Source organism: Staurois parvus, unplaced genomic scaffold (genome assembly GCF_062004578.1).
Source record: "Staurois parvus isolate SC_StPar_1 unplaced genomic scaffold, SC_StPar_1.0 ptg000941l, whole genome shotgun sequence".
NCBI lineage: Eukaryota > Metazoa > Chordata > Amphibia > Anura > Ranidae > Staurois > Staurois parvus.
In genome coordinates, this window is record NW_028318737.1 from 201,484 (window position 1) to 222,330 (window position 20,847).

The 20,847-nt window shown below is 46.5% G+C and overlaps 4 protein-coding genes across 4 annotated transcripts in view; 2 read left to right on the plus strand and 2 right to left on the minus strand.

Annotated features, from left to right (window-relative positions):
* LOC149441832 (gastrula zinc finger protein XlCGF66.1-like) overlaps nucleotides 1–20,847 on the minus strand; it is a 429,912-nt gene that overhangs the window by 116,303 nt on the left and 292,762 nt on the right. The gene's annotated exons all lie outside the window — the stretch shown is intronic.
* Nucleotides 1–20,847, minus strand: part of LOC149441836 (uncharacterized) — a 201,702-nt gene that overhangs the window by 72,702 nt on the left and 108,153 nt on the right. The window lies entirely within an intron of this gene.
* On the plus strand, nucleotides 4,431–6,070 carry LOC149441838 (uncharacterized). Its single transcript, XM_089656806.1, has one exon. The coding sequence runs from the start codon at nucleotides 4,441–4,443 to the stop codon at nucleotides 5,818–5,820; it is 1,380 nt and encodes a 459-aa protein (XP_089512932.1). The 5' UTR covers nucleotides 4,431–4,440; the 3' UTR covers nucleotides 5,821–6,070.
* The window catches only part of LOC149441839 (uncharacterized), an 85,258-nt gene continuing 82,232 nt past the window's right edge, over nucleotides 17,822–20,847 (plus strand). Inside the window, exon 1 of the mRNA XM_089656819.1 lies at nucleotides 17,822–17,855. Coding sequence (XP_089512945.1) covers nucleotides 17,822–17,855 — 34 coding nt within the window. The remainder of the gene's footprint in view (nucleotides 17,856–20,847) is intronic.

The window sequence follows — 20,847 nt, forward strand, 5'->3', positions numbered from 1 at the left end:
AGAATGTCCTGTGGGCTGGTACAGGAACACCCCCCAAGGTTGATTGGCCAAGGGCTAATGTCCAGCCTACATCCATATTTCAATAAATTGAGGACCCTGAGATATGGATGGGGTGACTCGCACGGAGCCGGTTCTATTTGACTGGTGAATCGCAGACTTTCTCTGACTTGCTCCATTCACAGGATAATTGTTGGTAGAAGTTTTATTTCTGTTTTTATTCCCTTTAATGTTATAGTGAATAGCCAATTGTGTGTCTTTTTGTATGTTATGTATTATCTGAAACATTTTATACTTTGTACATATTTTATGCACTGCCCACTTTTGGGATATTAAATCATAAAATTAATAAGTGACTTCTGGGTACTTAAGCTCGGGCTCATATCTCCAGAGAGATTATTGTATTACAGTGTCTATATATGCTCGGTTTAAGTTCATTGCCAATCTGTATGCAATTGCACTGTGTGTGGGCATTGGCGTGCGGTCCCCGCAGTAAAGGCATAGGTTGCCTTGCCGTCTGCGTAATCTTTCCTCTGGAGTTAAGGCAGGTCGGAGAAGGCCAATTAGCATGGGTTCTACTTCAGGAGTGCCGATAGGCAGAGAAATAGAGACAGAATCCACTGGTCTTGGAACCCTTGGCAGAACCCTTGGCAAAAGGTCTGGGTACGTTTAGAACATCTCTCCCGTAGCTGTCAATCCAATTGGGTAGCGAGTTGAATTAGATTCTCCAAGGAGGAGGGAGCTTCCACCCTAGCTAATTCGTCCTTGAGGGACTCAGACAGACCTAGATGGAACTGGTATTTTAGGGCTGCGTCATTCCACCCGGTATTGGTGGACCATTTGCGGAATTTCACAATGTAGTCCTCCACAGCCCATCGGCCTTGTTGTACAGCATGAAGGGCAGATTCAGCAGTAGAGGTCCTCTGGGGGTCATCATAAAGAGCTGCCATGGCTTCAAAGAATGTGATCACTGAGTTCAGCGCTGGGTCCTTTTGTTCCAGTAAGCTGTGTGCCCATGATTGAGGTTCGTCAGATAGGAGAGAAATGATGAATCCCACTTTAACTGCCTCAAGTGAGAAGGTCCTGGGTTGCAGTGCAAAATACAACTCACAAGCATTCTTGTAGGCTCAGAATTTACATTGGTCCCCAGCAAGCATTCCAGAATGGTAACTCTAGGTAGTACCAAAGTGGGTGTAACAGTGGAAGGCGAACTGGCTGGTGCCACTGTAGGGATAGGACTAGGCAATGGATTCTGGTCTGCAGAAGGTGCAGTGGTAGTGAGTAAATGAAGATGTCCCTCCAGCTGAAAATATCCCTCCTGCAGATCCTTGACCACTTGCGTAAGTACCGTCATCTGTTGTCACAGGGCCTCTAATGCGGAAGCACCTCTCTCGGCCTCAGACATAATGGCTGGTTGATACTATCACGTACCTGGTGAGAGACGCCAATGGAGAGAGGGCTTCCCTTATGGCTAAGTTCCAGACTCCCCTGAGAGTGGGACAGCAGGAGTCAGGACCAAAGTGGCATAGGTCACCTGTAGGAGTGCTTGTTGGTGGTCCACCCAGGAGCACAGCTGATGCACTGAGATGAGGTCTGCAGACAGGTGGCACCTGTGCGAGGTATGCAAGCCCTTCCGGGGAACAGGATTACTGGATAGCCGGTTTAAAGCCAAGATCCAGTACCGGGTGGAGATCAGAAGAGACATAGTCAGATGGGATAGCCGAGGTCATACACAGAGGAGCAAGAGAGAATATCCGTTAGCCCAGCTGAAGTCATACACAGAAGAGAAAGAGAAAATATCTGTTAGCCAGCCGAGGTCAGGTCAGGTCAGGGTTTAAGCAGAGAAGACAGGTCCAGGAGCAAGCCAAGTCAGTAACAGGAAATCACAGTTCACAGTGGAACAGGAACAAGGTACTGGGGAGCCAGAGATCAATCAGAACCTGAGAGTAGTGCAGGGTTTCCTTATAAAGGCCGTTTGCCACCAAATTTGAGCCAATGTGAACTTCTGCGGCCATGCAAGGTATTGGCAGGGGTGCCAGGTCTCTTAACACCTCTGCTGAGGACAGAGCCCTGACATCTGTCCCCTCTACCCTCCGGCACCTGCTGAACTGCACCCACAAATGGGCAAGCAGAGCCGGGGAAGCATAGTAGGTACAGGAGAGGATCACACACACGGGGTGGCAGAGGCTGGCACCTGAAAGGAGAGCCCTGTGGCTTGCCCTCAGCAGGGATAAAGAATAAAAACAATACTTGCCCGGCACCCAGAACTACATGTCCCGGGCGTCGGGTGATGTAAAGTGACCATCCCTGCATGATGAGCCGACAGACCTCACAGCACTGCCTCAGAGCAAACTAGTCATAGGAAGGATCAGATTTATCATTCCTTGTCTGCAGATCTAAAACTCATCAAAACCAGTTCAGAGACCAAACAAACCCAACAGAGAAAAGGGTCCTCGGACCTCAAAACTGTAGTAAACACTAAACAGTCCAAACTAAATGTCTTCCCATGGGGGGAGTAGTTCTTCAATGTCCAGCAACCCTCCTATTCCCCCCTCACATCCACATCCTATTATTGTGTGACCAATACCATCCAAATCATTCTTACTTTCATTTCCCAAAGTTATCCGTCTACAAGGAGACCTGTATAGATCACATGATGGCACCAATGAGGATGGAGGAGGACCGGAGTCACATGCCTGAGAAGATACTAAACCTCACCCTGGAGATCATCTACCTGCTGACCGGAGAGGTGAGGAGGATTCTGGGAGGTCACATGACATCACTCTTATCTCTATTAATAAAACACAGACCTGACCGGAGAGGTGAGGAGGACTCTGGGAGGTCACATGACATCACTCTTATCTCTATTAATAAAAAACAGACCTGACCGGAGAGGTGAGGAGGATTCTGGGAGGTCACATGACATCACTCTTATCTCTATTAATAAAACAGACCTGACCGGAGAGGTGAGGAGGATTCTGGGAGTCTAACATGATATTCCTATTGGTTCCTCAATACAGAGATTTCCTCTTCTGAAGTCAGGTGATCATATGACCATCACAGTGCCTCCATGTGACTCCCTAAACCCTGAGAGACACAACATGCAGAAGATTCTAGAAGTCACCAAGAAGATGAAGGAGCTGCTGACAGGAGAGGTGAGCGTAGCTGGGAAAACTGGGACATTATCCAATCACTGATAGTATCATTAGGATCTGTACATTATCTGCATTGTTACCATTGAAAGGATTTGTGTTATGCATTCAGAGTGGAATCCTCGGGGATGAGAATATTGTTAAAGAGGAGGATGAGGAGTATGGAGTGATGGAGGAGTTTTCAGAAGGACACAAGGATATGATGGAGCCACCTAATACCAGGAACCCACCAGAGAGATGTCCCCGTCCTCTGTATTCCCCGGATTCCAAACAGGAAGATCACACCATCCCTCCTCATTACAAGGTTGGTTGTACAGAACATCTTGAACATGGATTTGAGGAGATAATATGTGGATTTTTCATGTTAGCTTATATTTATATATTATGAGAAATTTCGAATTTTCATGATTTAGAGTGGAGATCCAATCGATATAGAATTTGAGGTGAAAGCAGAAGAAGAAGAGGCGTATGTGAGGGATGATCAGCAGTCTATGGAGGAGGATGGAATAACGGGGACATTTATAGAGGAGGACACTCCTACAGAGATCAGCACAGGTGGGTCATGAACACTAAATCCATTCCTCCACCCATACTGCTCACTGATTGGTCCAGAGTAGGGCGGGGACTGGGTGATATCAGCCTGTAATCCCCTGGTCACTTTCCTGAGCTGTGTTCCCTGTCCTGTATTCCTGGATTTCTCTCGGATAATCTTCCTTCTCTGTGCTGCAGACACAATTTATGTATCTAGACTGGATTTATGGAGGTTCTGGAGTTCAGCTGGCAGAAAAATGTTCATTTTCACCCTAGACAATCCTAGACCTAGGCCCGTAGGGCATGTTCTTTTGATCTTTTGCACAATGTCCAAGTCTAGTAAGATCTCTGACAGAACATTTCTCCCAGGCTGTGCCGGGTAAAGGGATATGTCTGTAGTGTCTCAGACCCAAGTCACTGAGTGCAGTCTCAGGAGATGGGAGGCAGCGGTGTGGGATCTCTGCAACTTGTCTTGTGTAGACATTTAAAGTGGTTGTAAACCCTCCTGTAATCCCCTCATCACTGTCCCTCCTATAAAAGACAGCTCTGGTTGTTTCCTCACTCTCTGACTAAGGTCCATGAATAAAGAAATGACCTGGTAGGAGATCAGAGGAGCCATTTCCTAGTTCCCTTGAGGGTGGAATTGTAAGCTCCTTAGAGACCAAGCTGCCTGATGTGGGCGGAGTCCTGGTTTGGGGGAACCAATCAGCTCCTGTCTAGTAATCCTCTTTGCCTTTGTATTTTAGTCCATGGCCGGGAGATGAGGAAAACCTCCGAGGATTGTCTCACTTTGTCTCCAGACTGGAAAGTAGAAGATGAGGACATCACACAGTTTAGTCCAGGAGAAAACCCGGCTCCCTCCAATGTCCATCAGGCACCACCCAGTGTAGATGGACCATCGAATTCCTCGTATACTGAGGAACCTCAGACTGTGCGGTACTGGGCCGGCTTTCCAACAGCAAAGAGCTTCTCCTGTACTGAGTGTGGGAAGAGGTTCCATTCTAAATCCAATCTTAATGCGCATGAAAGATCTCACACGGGGGAGAAGCCGTATTCCTGTCCTGAGTGCGGGAAATGTTTTTCACAGAAATCCAGTCTTAACAAACTTCAGAGATCTCACAAAAGGGAGAAGCCGTATTCCTGTCCTGAGTGCAGGAAATGTTTTTCAAGGAAGTCCCATCTTTACACACATCAGAGATCTCACACGGGGGAGAAGCCGTATTCCTGTCTTGAGTGCGGGAAATGTTTTTCACAGATGTCCAATCTTTATAGACATCAGCATTTTCATACAGGTGAGAAGCCATATTCCTGTCCTGAGTGCGGGAAGTATTTCTGTTCTAAATCCAATCTTAATGTGCATAAAAGATCTCACACGGGGGAGAAGCCATATTCTTGTACTGAGTGCAGTAAATGTTTTTCACAGATGTATCAACTTTATAAACATCAGAGATCTCACATGGGGGAGAAGCTATATTCCTGTCCAGAGTGTGGGAAATTTTTTTCAGACAAGTCCAGTCTTCACACACATCAGAAATCTCACACAAAGGAGAAGTCATATTCCTGTCCTGAGTGTGGGAAATGTTTTTCACAGATGTCCAGTCTGCACACACATCAGAGATCTCACACGGGGGAGAAACCATATTCCTGTCCTGAATGCGGGAAATGTTTTTCAATGAAGTTCAGTCTTCACATACATCAGAGATCTCACACAGGGGAGAAGCCGTATTCCTGTCCTGAGTGTGGGAAATGTTTTTCAGAGAAGTCCAGTCTGCACAAACATCAGAGATCTCACACAGGGGAGAAGCCATATTCCTGTTCTGAGTGCGGGAAATGTTTTTCACAGAAGTCCAGTCTGCTCACACATCAGAGATCTCACACAGGGGAGAAGCCGTATTCCTGTCCTGAGTGTGGGAAATGTTTTTCACAGAAGTCCAGTCTGCTCACACATCAGAGATCTCACACGGGAGAGAAGCCATATTCCTGTCCTGAGTGTGAGAAATGTTTTTCAGAGAAGTCCAGTCTGCTCAAACATCGGAGATCTCACACAGGGGAGAAGCCATATTCCTGTCCTGAGTGCAGGAAATGTTTTTCATGGAGGTCCAATCTCTCCAAACATCAGAGATCTCACACAGGGGAGTAATCACTTTCCTGTCTTGAATGAGGGAAATGTTCCTCACTGAAGTCCTGTCTTCCTGTACATCAGGGGTCACACACAACCCTGGAAATGTATTAGAGCCTTGAGTGTGGGAAATGTCTTCTAGATGAATGTTGCTGGACAACCCAGCTCTCATGTGGGGAAGAAGCACACTTTGATATACACGTCAGATACAGGTAAAACTCGAAAAATTAGAATATCGTGCAAAAGTTCATTTATGTCAGTAATGCAACAAAGGTGAAACTAATATATGAGACTCATTACATGCAAAGCAAGATAGTTCAAGCCGTGATTTGTCATCATTGTGATGATTATGGCTTACAGCTCATGAAAACCCCAAATCCACAATCTCAGAAAATGAGAATCTTGTGAAAAGGTGGGATAATCTCGGCTCAAAGTGTCCCACGCTAATCAGCTCATTCAGCCATAACACCTGCAAAGGGTTCCTGAGCCTTTAAATGGTCTCTCAGTCTGGTTCAGTAGGAATCCCAATCATGGGAAAGACTGCTGACCTGACACCATCACTGACACCCTCCATAAGGAGGGAAAGCCTCAAAAGGGAATTGCAGAAGAAGTTGAATGTTCCCAAAGTGCTGTATCAAAGCACATTAATAGAAAGTTATGTGGAAGGGAAAAGTGTGGAAGAAAAAGGTGCACAAGCAGCAGGGATGACCGCAGCCTGGAGAGGATTGTCAGGAAATGACCATTCAAAAGTGTTGGGGACTTTCACAAGGAGTGGACTGAGGCTAGAGTCAGTGCATCAAGAGCCCCCACACACAGACGGATCCTGGACATGGGCTTCAAATGTCATATTCCTCTTGTCAAGCCGCTCCTGAACAACAAGCAACGTCAGAAGCGTCTTACCTGGGCTAAAGAAAAACAGACCTGGTCTGCTGATCAGTGGTCCAAAGTCCTCTTTTCTGATGAGAGCAACTTTTGCATCTCATTTGGAAACCAAGAACCCCGAGTATGGAGGAAGAATGGAGAGGCCCAAGGCCCCCGAGTATGGAGGAAGAATGGAGAGGCCCAAGGACTCCGAATATGGAGGAAGAATGGAGAGGCCCAAGGACCCCGAGTATGGAGCAAGAATGGAGAGGCACAAGGACCCCGAGTATGGAGGAAGAATGGAGAGGCCCAAGGACCCCGAGTATGGAGGAGGAATGGAGAGGCACAAGGACCCCGAGTATGGAGGAAGAATGGAGAGGCCCAAGGACCCCGAGTATGGAGGAAGAATGGAGAGGCCCAAGGACCCCGAGTATGGAGGAGGAATGGAGAGGCACAAGGACCCCGAGTATGGAGGAAGAATGGAGAGGCCCGAGGACCCCGAGTATGGAGGAAGAATGGAGAGGCCCGAGGACCCCGAGTATGGAGGAAGAATGGAGAGGCACGAGGACCCCGAGTATGGAGGAAGAATGGAGAGGCACGAGGACCCCGAGTATGGAGGAAGAATGGAGAGGCACAAGGGCCCCGAGTATGGAGGAAGAATGGAGAGGCCCAAGGACCCCGAGTATGGAGCAAGAATGGAGAGGCACAAGGACCCCGAGTATGGAGGAAGAATGGAGAGGCACAAGGACCCAGAGTATGGAGGAAGAATGGAGAGGCACACACTGCAAGATGCTTGAAGTCCAGTGTGAAGTTTCCACAGTCTGTGTTGATTTGGGGAGCCATGTCATCTGCTGGTGTTGGCCCACTGTGCTTCATTAAGTCCAGGGTCACCGCAGCCGTCTAGCAGGAGATTTTGGAGCACTTCATGCTTCCTTCCGCAGACGAACTTTATGGGGATACTGACTTCATTTTCCAGCAGGACTTGGCACCTCCCACACTGTCAAAAGCACCAAAACCTGGTTCAATGACCGTGGGATTACTGTGCTTGATTGGCCAGCAAACTCGCCTGACCTGAACCCCATAGAGAATCTATGGGGCATTGCCAAGAGAAAGATGAGAGACATGAGACCGAACAATGCAGAAGAGCTGAAGGCCGCTATTGAAGCATCCTGGTCTTCCATAACACCTCAGCAGTGCCACAGGCTGATAGCTTCCATGCCACGCCACATTGAGGCAGTAATTGCTGCAAAAGGGGCCCAAACCAAGTACTGAGTACATATGCAGCTTCTACTTTTCAGAGGTCCGATATTGTTCTATGTACAATCCGTGTTTTATTGATTGCATGGAATATTCTCATTTTCTGAGATTGTGGATTTGGGGTTTTCATGAGCTGTAAGTCATAATCATCACAATGATGACAAATCACGGCTTGAACTATCTTGCTTTGCATGGAATGAGTCTCATATATTAGTTTCACCTTTTAAGTTGCTGCACTGAGGTCACACTCCCGCACTCTGAGGTCACACTCCCGCACTCTGAGGTCACACTCCCGCACTCTGAGGTCACACTCCCGCACCCTGAGGTCACACTCCAGCACCCTGAGGTCACACTCCCGCACTCTGAGGTCACACTCCGGCACCCTGAGGTCACACTCCCGCACTCTGAGGTCACACTCCCGCACTCTGAGACTGGTAAAACTTTATTTTGATGGTATTTATTCACCGCTGGAATTTTTATCTTTTTGCTATATAAATGAAAATGTCCAAAAATTTTGAAAAAAGTGTTTTTCTTATAAAAGTTTGCAAATAAATAATCTTTCTTCATAAATCTTGGCCAAAATGTATTCAGATATCTTTTTAGTAAAAAAACAAAAAACAAATTAGTTTTTAACCAAAAATTATAATTTTTCCAAATAAAATTTACATTTTTGTTTTTTTACACCCTTAAAGGCTGTAAAAGCAATAATTTCTCCTTCTCTCCGGCTGCATTCCTGCAGCCATTGAGAAATACTGTGAGAGCTGTATTCACATGGTACAAGTCTGTTGGGAATAGCCCTGTACCATGTGACCTCGGTGATCATTCACAGATTTCACTAGTAGTAAGCAATGATATCAGGAAGTGACATCTTGCTTACTACTATTCATGTGATCACTTGTCTTCTGTTCACTGGTCTTCCCAGTGAATGGCTGTGTAGGGAGGGGGGTGTCAGGACAAGTCTGATGATTGGAGGAGAGCAGACTGAGCTCCCAGCACAGCTACAAAACTGACCACACTGAGCTGTCATGCCTAGTATGGTCAGGTTTAATAGGAAATCAGAGGGACTGGCAGGATCACCGGGGATCTCACACAAAGGAAGCAATACAGAGAGAAGAGGAGACGTCTTCATACCAGGACATGGGACAGCCGGCACAGATCAGGAATAGGACATGTTGGAGGAACATATTCTTTGAAGGAGAAGTTCAGGCAAAGCTCTTTTGTCTGTACTTCTCCTGTGGATCAGAGGAGTGCAGTTCATTCTGATCTCCTGTGACCCATTTTCAGGCGAAGCCCACTGTCAGCTGACGTCACTCAGCCAGTCCAGGCTGGGGAAAGATCCCGACATCAGAGTCTGGACCAGCTGCACCCTCCCCCTCCACAGCCCAGTGAGTGTGGGGGGGGCAGGGCAGAGAGCGGTGACTGACAGTCACCACTCTCTGCTCAGAATGGCTGTGAGAACTCATGTTCAGCAATCACATGATCGCTGAGTTCTCACACTTGGACCCGGCGGGGGATGGGAGCAGCATCCACCTAGGGGCAAGGATGATTTTACAAAGTCAATAAATAAATGCCATACTTTTCTGGCCTTTAGATGGCGCTAAGTATCATAGAAACTAGAACCATCTTATTGCCAAATGTGGTATTCTCCATTTTATATCCATGGAAACCATTCACCCCGCCCAGCACAGAGCCTACTCCCTCTACTCCCCCCATCCCATTCACACAGAGGGAATGACAGGCACATTCACCGGGTGTATTGCTGTGCAATTGTTTTATGGACAGACTCCTAGATGATTACAGCTACTTATATAGGGCCATCAATTTACATATTACCCATCAGTCCCCGCCCCCGAGGAGCCTACAGTCCAAGGTCCTAACTCACATTCATACATACACATACTAGGGGCCAATATAGACAGGAGCCAATTACCTTCCAGCATGTCTTTGGAGTGTGGGAGGAAACTGGAGTACCCAGAAGAAACCCACGCAGGCACAGGGAGAACATGCATACTCCACACAGGTAGGGAAGTGGTTGGGATTCAAATCAATGACTAGAGCTGCTAGGAGGAAGTGCTAACCACTGAGCCACTGTGCTGCAGAATATGTTTCTATAAAGGTGGGAAGTATGTAGCAGTGAATAGACCTCCCAGCAATGTTATTACCAGGCTGCAGCTAGGGGGAGCTCTAATGTGTACAGTGTGACCCCAGCAGAGGGATCCCATCTAGCCCACATTAACCCTCTCACTGCCAGAGCTGTTTCTGCATGATTTTGCACACATGGGAAAATGCAGATTTTGGTCCTGAAGATGAGATAAACCCCCAAACATCTATTCTGTGACATCAGAGGCCCTGGAGAATACAATGGTGAGAGTTCTGATTATTTATGTCACATGATATTCGCTCAATCAGTACAAAATACACTAAATGTAATGTTTGAGAACACAAATACATTATTTTACCAATTGTTTGTAATATATAAAAGATGAGGTTGTGCCAAGTCAATAGATACCCAACATGTCCAGCCCTAAGATGGGGTGTGCCATTGAGATGATAAAAAACGTTGTTACTGAACAATGGCCCCTAGGTGGCACTTGAACCCTTTCCCTGCCATGGATGTACTGATGTTGTACTGACCTACAGAACTGCCTCCAGCTGGTCAGGTGACTACAACATACTGTCATGGCTTTCCCCCTTCTGCTATGAGTGCCTGGTCTGCTGAGCTTCCCTCCACTCCACAGCCCCTCTGCCTGTCCTCTAAGATGGCTCCCCACAGCTCTAACATCCCCTTGCAGCACTTATCCCCCCACAGCACCCATCCCCCACAGCACCCATCCCCCACAGCACGGATCCCCCCACAGCACTGATCCTCCCTATGCTGCACTGATCCCCCCACAGCACCCGTCCTCCCTCCTCCCATCACCGTTCCATCTGTGGCTCCCCTGCATCTGGTTTCTTCTCTCCCCTCCCACTGGCTTCAGCTGCTGCAGGGGAGCCATAAGGAGATCAAAATGTCCAAATACTTCCCCATCACTGAAACTCCCTCCCTGTGCTGGGACCTCCTACCGATACCCCAGCCCCCCTCTGCAGTGCTGCTGTCTGACTTCCCCTCCTGCCCCCCACACTGGCTGCTGCTAGGGTTGGAGATCAGTGTGGTGTTCAGGATGGAGAGTGGGGGGTTGGCATATCATGTTTACCAGCCCCTTTCTGAATGAACACAGTGAGTGATTGGTACTGATCACTCCTGTGGTCATTCACTGAAGCATAGTAAAGGGTGTTTCCTGGGCTTCAGTTTTGTGAATGAATAGGTGCCTCTGTACAGGATCTTCCTACAAATCCCACCCATAGAACAATATTGGAGATAACAGCAGTATTGTCCTCACCAATCACAGCCCGGATATTTCCCAGTATAGGTCAGGAGGGGTTATAGTACAATAAGGGGCCCATAGACATGACAGAGACCCTCATAGATACGACTTTGTCATCTGATCTATCAGAAAATGACCAGATTGGAGGACAGTCTCATGTCTGGGGGGTACCTGCACACAGTGGGGGCTCCTCAGGGGATATTGTGATTGGACAGGGCAGAATACCCTATAGGTCCCCCTCATAAACCAACACTGGGAGGAGTCTGTGTACTCCTCCCCCTCCCCTCTGCATACAATTAAAGTAGACCTGTCATGAGAGCAATATGTAGAAATCCTCCAAACCATCAGGAGACAGGAAAAGAGGATAAAAGACCATGGAAGAGATGGGACTGAGTGTAGTGATGGATACCAGAAGGTGGGAGATGGTTCTAGAAGATGGGGAGAAGTACGGTGCATGTACTCACATCTGGGAGGTTGTGGGGAACCCATCCAGGGATCAGACAACCTATCTGAGGACTTGTGGGGAATATGTCTGTCTCCTCACTGAAGTCAATGGGTGGTCACCCTCCATGGTCATCGGGGAATTCCGGATCATCATATACTAAGCAGGATTTGGACCCCGGGGGGAGAACTTTCACCCCAAGAAAAAATGAGGGTGAGGTCAGCAGAGGAGCCCCATAGTAAAGGAGGAAACTCTGAAATGTTTTCTTCAGAAGGTCGGAGTTTACTGGACAAGTGAATGTAAAATACACCATCAACGCGTTTCATGGCTTCAAAGTGTCACTTCATCAGGACAGGTGTAAGAAGACGATATAAAAATAGGGAATGAAGTAACAGTCCAGTATATGGTATTATAAAGACCCGAGTCACATACAATTCATGGACAGGACTGAGATTTATAGCATTCAGGATTTGTATGATGTTAGACAAGGTGAAGAGATATATGGAGAGGATGATCAATACATGGAGAAATCAATCTATTCTATCATAGAAGGGAATCAATAGATCAATAAATGACATCAACCAATCAATAAGATCCATTTCATGGGATAGATTTATCATTCTGTGCACTGGTTATGTTGGAGGATCAAACCGTGATCACTGGATATTGGAAACATTCCTATTGATCTGATGATTGCCGGCATGGATTCCTGATTGATTATTGCTGGGAATAAAGTCCAATAAACACGCAGATTTGATGGGATTATTGATAGAAAAATCTCTTCATATTCCATGGAATAAATATGTGTAGAATAGTTTGGATTTGATGGAATAAATCTCTATAAAAAGACTTTGTGGGGTTTGTTGGTTCTTTTCTATTCCTCTCTAGGTCTGGATTTCAGGAAGAAGAAACAATTCCTCCAATTTCTAGTGGATGGTGAGGAGGGGAGAGATTTGGGGGAGTTTTGTACATACAGGAGGTAATAGAGAGAATCCGGCTAGTAATTGATGAGAGGAGATTTCACTGGAGAGTTCCATTGGAGAGAATTCAGGGCTGGGGGCACTGCTGGGGCCTGGAGGGTTCTGATTGGACCACCAGTACATGTGTCATATTAATCTGGGGGTGTGCACTGCTGGGGCCTGGGGGGTTCTGATTGGACCACCAGTACATGTGTTGTATTAATCTGGGGGTGTGCACTGCTGGGGCCTGGAGGGTTCTGATTGGACCACCAGTACATGTGTCATATTAATCTGGGGGTGTGCACTGCTGGGGCCTGGAGGGTTCTGATTGGACCACCAGTACATGTGTCAAATAAATCTGGGGGTGTGCACTGCTGGGGCCAGGAGGGTTCTGATTGGACCACCAGTTCATGTGTCATATTAATCTGGGGGTGTGCACTGCTGGGGCCAGGAGGGTTCTGATTGGACCACCAGTACATGTGTTGTATTAATCTGGGGGTGTGTACTGCTGGGGCCTGGAGGTTTCTGATTGGACCACCAGTACATGTGTCATATTAATCTGGTGGTGTGGCCTGCTGGGGCCAGGAGGGTTCTGATTGGACCACCAGTACACGTGTTGTATTAATCTGGGGGTGTGTACTGCTGGGGCCTGGAGGTTTCTGATTGGACCACCAGTACATGTGTCATATTAATCTGGTGGTGTGGCCTGCTGGGGCCAGGAGGGTTCTGATTGGACCACCAGTACATGTGTTGTATTAATCTGGGGGTGTGCACTGCTGGGGCCTGGAGGGTTCTGATTGGACCACCAGTACATGTGTCATATAAATCTGGGGGTGTGCACTGCTGGGGCCTGGAGGGTTCTGATTGGACCACCAGTACATGTGTCATATAAATCTGGGGGTGTGCATAAATCTCCCACCTTCAGTCTAAGTTCATTGTCAATCTGTATGCAATTGCACTGCTTGTTGGCAGATTGTAAGGTAGCAGATCTGCCAGACGGAGATCTGTGTGTGTGGAGGCCCAGCAGACCAGTCTGCGACAAACTGTTGGGTGGTGGCAAGCTACCATTTGTGGTGTGTCTGGTGTGGGGGGGAATGGACAGTGGAAGAGTGATTAACACCGGGGTCCTGCTTGTAGGATAGCTGGAGGAATCCTGGAAGGGTGTGTGATTGCTGGGCTGCTCCTCACCCCTTAGAGTTCACTAGATTGTATATAAGATTTGTATCTGCCTGTGTGTGGTCAGCCAGCTGGATTGGAGTGGAGTCACCCTCTAGTGGTGAGCAGAGGTAGTGCGGGCTGTGAATGTGTATCATGGCCAGACTTATATGCTCAGAGTCCCCCTCATTCCCTCTGTACCCCAGTCACACATGTGCACGCCTCGGTTATCTAGTCACTGTGGGCATGTGTTTTATCCCTGACATACCCTCATACTGATGGCCTGGTGGGGCTTCCCCAGTCCTCTAAGGGGCACTCTCCATTTGAGTTACTCTATGGGAATCATCCTCAGAAGCTCCTAGACATAGCCAAGGAAACCTGGGAGGGGAAGCAGACACCCCACAAAGGTGTCATTGAGTATATCGCTCATATGCAGGACAGGATTACAGCGATGACATCTATTGTAGAAGAACACGAAGTTCACACCCAGGAAGCCCAACAAAGAATATACAATGGGGTTTTCTCATCTGGTGACCGGGTCCTGGCATTGGTTCCCACTGTTGAAAGCAAGTTCCTGGCTAAGTAAAAGGGTCCTTTGAAGTGGTTAAAAGAGTTGGGGAATTACAAAGTATATGAATCGGATAATAGAAATCCTGAGCAGATATACCATGTACACCTGTAAGCCCCTGGAAGGATAGGGTGGCACTGACTGTGGGGTCTGCCCCTGGAACTCCTGGGAGTACTGAGTCCCCTCTAGTCCCTGAAGTCACAATTCCAGACAGACTGTCTCATTCCCAAAAGCAGAGAGCTAGAGAGTTCCTGATAAGGAGCAGAGACACATTTTCAGAGTTACCTGGTATGACTTCAGTGGTTTAGGATGATATTATTACTGAACCTGGGGACCGTGACAAACTCAAACCATACCGACTCCTGAAGCCAGGAGAAAGGACATCAGTGACAAAGTCAAGAGGATGCTGGAGCTAGACATCATTGAGGGGTCTAATAGTGGCTGGTCTGGTCCTATCATTTTAGTCCCAAAACCAGACGGTACTTTGAGGTTCTGTAATGACTTCAGAAAGCTTAATTCAGTGACACAATTTACCACGTACCCTATCCTCAGGGTAGATGAGCTCATGGACAGGATTGGGAAGGCCCATTTCATGATCACTATGGACTTGACAAAAGCATACTGGCAAATCCTCCTGACTGAAAGTACCAGTGAAAAGATTGCATTTGTGACCCCCTCAGGGTTCGTATAATATAAATAAATGCCTTTTGGTTTACAAAATGCCCCGGAAACACTTCAGAGGGCTATGGACAGGACCCCAGGACCTCATCAACAGTATGGAGCAGTCTATCTGGATGACATAGTGATACATAGCACTGAATGGGAATCTCACTTGCCCCTTGTCCAGGTGGTCTTGGATTCTCTCTTCAAGGAAGGTTTTATGGCAAAACTTGGGCAGTGGCCATTTTTTGTTCTGTTGAATTGTTGAGGAGGAGACACACTGGACACCTTAGCTGCCATTGTGCTATACGCTGGGTGTCCGGTGCGCTCCTGTACCTTTAAAGAGGGGTGGGCTCCCTCAGGTCCACCTGCCCTTGGTCTATACAATAAACCCCTGTTTTTAATGCATACTATTAGGTTAATTTGGTTTGTTTGCAGGCTGGCTGGTAAGTTGAGCCGGGAACTTTTCTCTTTTGTTGTGTGACATGCGTTGCCCGTTCAAGTGCTCCTTGCTGTGAAGGCCAGTTATAGACTGGGGCAGCGGCCATTTCTTGTCCTATCAGGGTGAGCAAGCCTAGTGCTTGTCAGTCTCCAAAGATGCAGTTTTACAGCTTCCACCAACCTTCCATCTCTCCCAGACATGACTTGTCTGTTCCCAGGTATGAGAGATCTGACTGCATGTTTCTGGTGAGTATAAATTACACCCGGGGAGAGGTGTGAAACCTGAGCTGGACCAAGGATCAGAGATCCCTATAAGTGTATGAGAGGAGCCTGGGAGATGTGTGAACCCAGAAGAGGATTTTCCCAGCTCCCGCTGAGACACTCTGCTACATATCCCCCCTTGTTTCATCCCCAGGGTTGGCACAGCTGTGGCCCAACAGGAGTGAACCCGGGACCGGGCATCTACATTTCCCATCTTAGCCCCTGGTCTGTGTTTAACCATGAAGGAATAATCTTGAGGAGCCAAAAACCACCAGGTCACCCGTCTATTTGTCTCCTTCTTTTGGGTCATCCATTGAGGGGATCATGGTCAGCTATCAGGTCAAACTCACCCTAACAAATAGTATCTTAGAGCATCCAAGGACCACTTTATGGCTAAACATTTCTTGTCAATTACTGCATATTTCTTTCCATGTTCATTAAGTTTTCTGCTCAGGTACACTACAGGGTGTTCTTCCCCATTGTGTACCTGTGACAACACCACCCCAATACCAACATCAGATGCATCCATTTGAACCACATAAATCCTTGGAAAAATTGGGGGTGTACAGTACTGGGTGTGCACAAGGGGGCCCTCTTCAGGACTTGGGAAGACTCTTCTGCCACTGGGTACCATCTTACCATTACCAAGTCTTTCCCTTTTGTAAGGTCAGCCAGTAGAGCTGTTAGAGTTGCAAAATTTTGGATAGACCTTCTGTAGTACCCCACAATACCAAGGAAGGTTCAGATATGCTTTTTGTTTGCAGGACATGGCCATTCTTGGATGGCATCTATTTTGTTTTATGATGCCTTGTCCAATAGTTTAGCCGAAATACTTGGTTTTTGCCGTTTCTTTGTGGAACATTGTACAGCACCTGTAAATAGCACCAACAAACACTGCACTGTGTGACACTACATCACTGGACTGGTATCTGTCCCTGAAAGTGTGCCCATCCCAGGGAGCTTTGTACCCGCTACCCATCCCCAGCCCACGATTCAGAAACATTGAACTGCAATTTCCACTGCTCTGACCAGTCTTCCAGCAACACCAAATCCTGTTCCATGTTACAGGTACCTCCAAGTTCTATATGTAGTCTGGGGGTCCCTGTGGAAGTCCATGTGTGGACATTTCTACCTATGATAAATGACAGGCTAAACCCACCTGGAGACTTTCTCCACACCTGGAGTGTGCTGAGTTCTTGGAGAACGTCTACACAGTGTTTCCAGATTGGCTTTATCACCCCAACGAGCTCGCTCCAGTTCATGGATGTCATCATTATGTTTGGAGGATCTCACCAGTCAGGAGCCTTTCCTGTCATCCTACATGTTCCCTTCTGAGGATTGTTCTATCCTTCCAAACAAATGTATGAAATCATGGATGAGTCCTCCTTCTATGTGATCTAGAAGATCTTCAATCACAATGTCTTTATGGATGAAGTGGATGGCCCAGTTTATATATTATTTATTGCTTTACAGCTTTATTCCCTCCAGGATTCATTCTTTATTTATAGAACCATTCAAGGAAGTGTTCTTACTTTGAGAGATCTCCACCACCATTCCTCTGTGACCATTACATCCTTGTCATTTATGTCTAACATCTTCATTATCAGTGGATTGATAGATATTTTTTATACTTTAGGATGTATTTTTGCATTTTCTTCAACAAAAGGATCAGTTTTGGTGGTATCTGTTTTATTAACTATGCATTTGTTTTTTGTGTTCTGTGTTTTTAAGACTTTTCTATATGGAATAAAATATCTTTATTAAACATAAGAGATATTTTTTTTTATTATTATTATTATTATTATTATATATATATTATTATTATTATTTTTGAACTTCCCTGGTAGCCCTGTAAGGTAGATATTATACAGGAATGGATATTCTGAGATGTTTCTGCAGTTCCTCTGAAATCCACTAGGTGGTGATCTCACTTATACCCAAACAGAAGGTCTCTATGGAATACAGACAGGAAGTGATGTCAGGTACAGACAGGAAGTGATGTCAGGTACAGACAGGAAGTCATCTGAAACAAAGACAGGAAGTTCCATACGGTATGAAGCAGCAAGGAGACGTTGGTGGAAGAGGAGGTAATATTTATTTTTTATTTTATTTTTTGGTACTTATTATAGCGCCATCAGTTTACGCAGCGCTTTACACATATATATTGTACATTCACATCAGTCCCTAACCCTCAAGGGGTGTTCAATCTAAGGTCCCTAACTTACATTCATACATACACATACTAGGGACAATTTAGACAGGATCCAATTAACCTACCAGCATGTCTTTGGAGTAATAAGATGTTATTTCCTATTTACACCCAGTAACCCTCCATCATGTCCGTCCTCTTCCTCCATAGTCATGTCCGTCCTCTTCCTCCATAGTCATGTCCGTCCTCTTCCTCCATAGCCATGTCCGTCCTCTTCATAGCATGTCCGTCCTCTTCCTCCATAGCCACGTCCGTCCTCTTCCTCCATAGCCACGTCCGACCTTTTCCTCCATAGCCACGTCCGTCCTTTTCCTCCATAGCCACGTCCGTCCTCTTCCTCCATAGCCACGTCCGTCCTCTTCCTCCATAGTCACGTCCGTCCTCTTCCTCCATAGTCACGTCCGTCCTCTTCCTCCATAGTCACGTCCGTCCTCTTCCTCCATAGTCACTGTGACATCTTTTATCTCCAGCAGATGATGATACACACATATATAGTGTGGGAACCCAGATGAACCCCTTCAGGGGCAGAACATTCCCCCACTTCCGGGGCCGGAACATTCTCCTCATTGTGGAGATAAATTCTAGTAATATGGTCCTCTAAGGGTTCTGATGGATGAAGGGGAGCTGAGGGGTCTCTTTGGGGGTACAGAGGATGGTGGACTTTGGGGCCCCTTGGAGGGTAGTGGAGTTCAAGTTCTCTGAGGGGGTAGAGTAGCTGAAGGACTTTGGGTCCTTGATAGGAGATCTCTGAGAGAAGAGGAGGTACTATGGCTCAGGGGGTCGCTGAGTTAGGTAGGGGGCTGTTGGTCTATGATGGTCCTCCTACCTGAACTTACTTTCAGACCTCCTTACAGAACTCCTGCCAAGAAAAGAAGGCGACCTTCACCTTCTTACCATCTCACTGGTCAAATAATATTGTCCAAGTGGAATGAAGGACAGTTCTTCACCCCTTGGTGGGCACTTGTTTCTAAAGGAGGTCTGTATGCTCAGCATAGACTAAGAGGTAGTCAGGGGTCAATGCTATACATCTTCCGGAGACAGTCCTATACGTTCCCATGACACAGGCTCTGGCAGTGCCCGGTGCTGGAATTCAGAGCCCCCAGGAACCCACCACCACTCTGTACAATGTCCTGGATATTACAGTATACTTGGCAACCAAAGGTGTTCCCCCTGTTGTCCCCTCCTACCCACACTGAGCTGCCATTGGAGGGAGGAGAACAGAGTCCTCCCCCAAAGCTTTCTCTGCTCCACCAGCAGCATTCTCCTGCTATCCAATCCAATCCCTTCTCTTCCTGCAGAGAGTGACAGTGACATCGCTCCTGTCAGTCAGCAGGCTGCCGGAGATTGGAGCCTTGCAGCCAGATATCGGGCAATTATCCTGATTATCCAGCAACTCCAATCAAAAGTCAGCAAGTTTCCCTTCCTGGACCTCATGATGAGCCGACATTGACCTCACAGCACTGCCTCAGAGCAAACATGTCATAGGAAGGATCGTATTTATCATTCCTTGTCTGCAGATCTAATACTCATCAAAACCAGTTCAGAGACCAAACAAACCCAACAGAGAAAAGGGGATTTCTGATCCAGCAAGCCGAGGACACAGGACCTTGGAAATGTACTAAATGTTAAGCAGTCCCAGCGATGTGGAAATTTATCAAATAACTATTTGTCCAAGGGACTAAATCGGGGTCCCAAACTACTTGTCCTCATGACAATCTACTTGTCCTGATAAAAATAATAATTGAACCCAAACCATATTTATATCCGGTGTTTATTGTTCTACTATTACTGAATGAGACGTTTTATCACTAAGGACTGTCAATGGATGGATGTCCCTATAAAGCATGAAATGACTTTGCCAGGGTGGAGAATATGAAGGGTTGATGCACATGGAAGCACTTGGGTGCTCAGTACAAGCACATGCTGAGCAGACAAATCAAGCTCCAGTGTCCTCCAGGATTGGATCATTTTGTTTTCCGTTCAGCCCACTGATTGGAGGAACAATATGAGTAATGTATGGACTGCCTTAATGAGCCGACCTTAACCATTAGCCGCCCGGCCAATGGCCGTTTGGCGGCTTCAAAAGTGTTCCTGCATTCCGGGTGCACACCATTTGGCGTGCTCCCGCACATGCGCAGTTTGCGCAAATGCAGAGCGGCGCAGCAGCACGATCTGTCACCGGCCGTGCACCTCGGACATGGCCGATGACAGATCCGAGTACCGGCTTCCGTTGCTGGTACCATGTGACCTGCTGTGACCAATCACAGCAGGTCACATGACAGTTGTATACAATGGATGGCTTCATTCATGCCATCCATTGTATACTAGTGCCTAGCTGTGAATGGTCACAGCTAATCACATGCACATGTCATGTGATTAGCTGTGACTAAATCACAGCTAAGCACAAAAAAAAAAAAAAGAAAAGCTGAATGAATCGATTTCATTCAGGTAAATGTTTGCTTATAGCAAAGTAATTCTTTGCTATAAGCAAATTGTGTAAAAAAAAAAAATACTGATCACTTCCCCAAAGTAGTACAATGTTACTATGGTAACATTGTACTACTTTGGTCATAGTAAAATATGAAAAAAAAAAATAAAAAAAAATGTAATAAAAAATTAATATAATAAAAAAATAAAAAAAATATATATTTTTTTTTTCATACTGTCACCAGTCAGTGTCCCTGTTCACCGCCATGCCAGTTATATGATGACGCTGTACTGCACTGGTGACAATATATAAAAAAAAATAGTGAAAATAATTTTTTTAATTTTTTCATTTTCCGAAAAAACTTCAAAAAACTCGCCATGCCTCTTATGAAGTACGTCGGACTTTCTACTCTGCAAAAAGGGGTCATTTGGGGATATCTGTA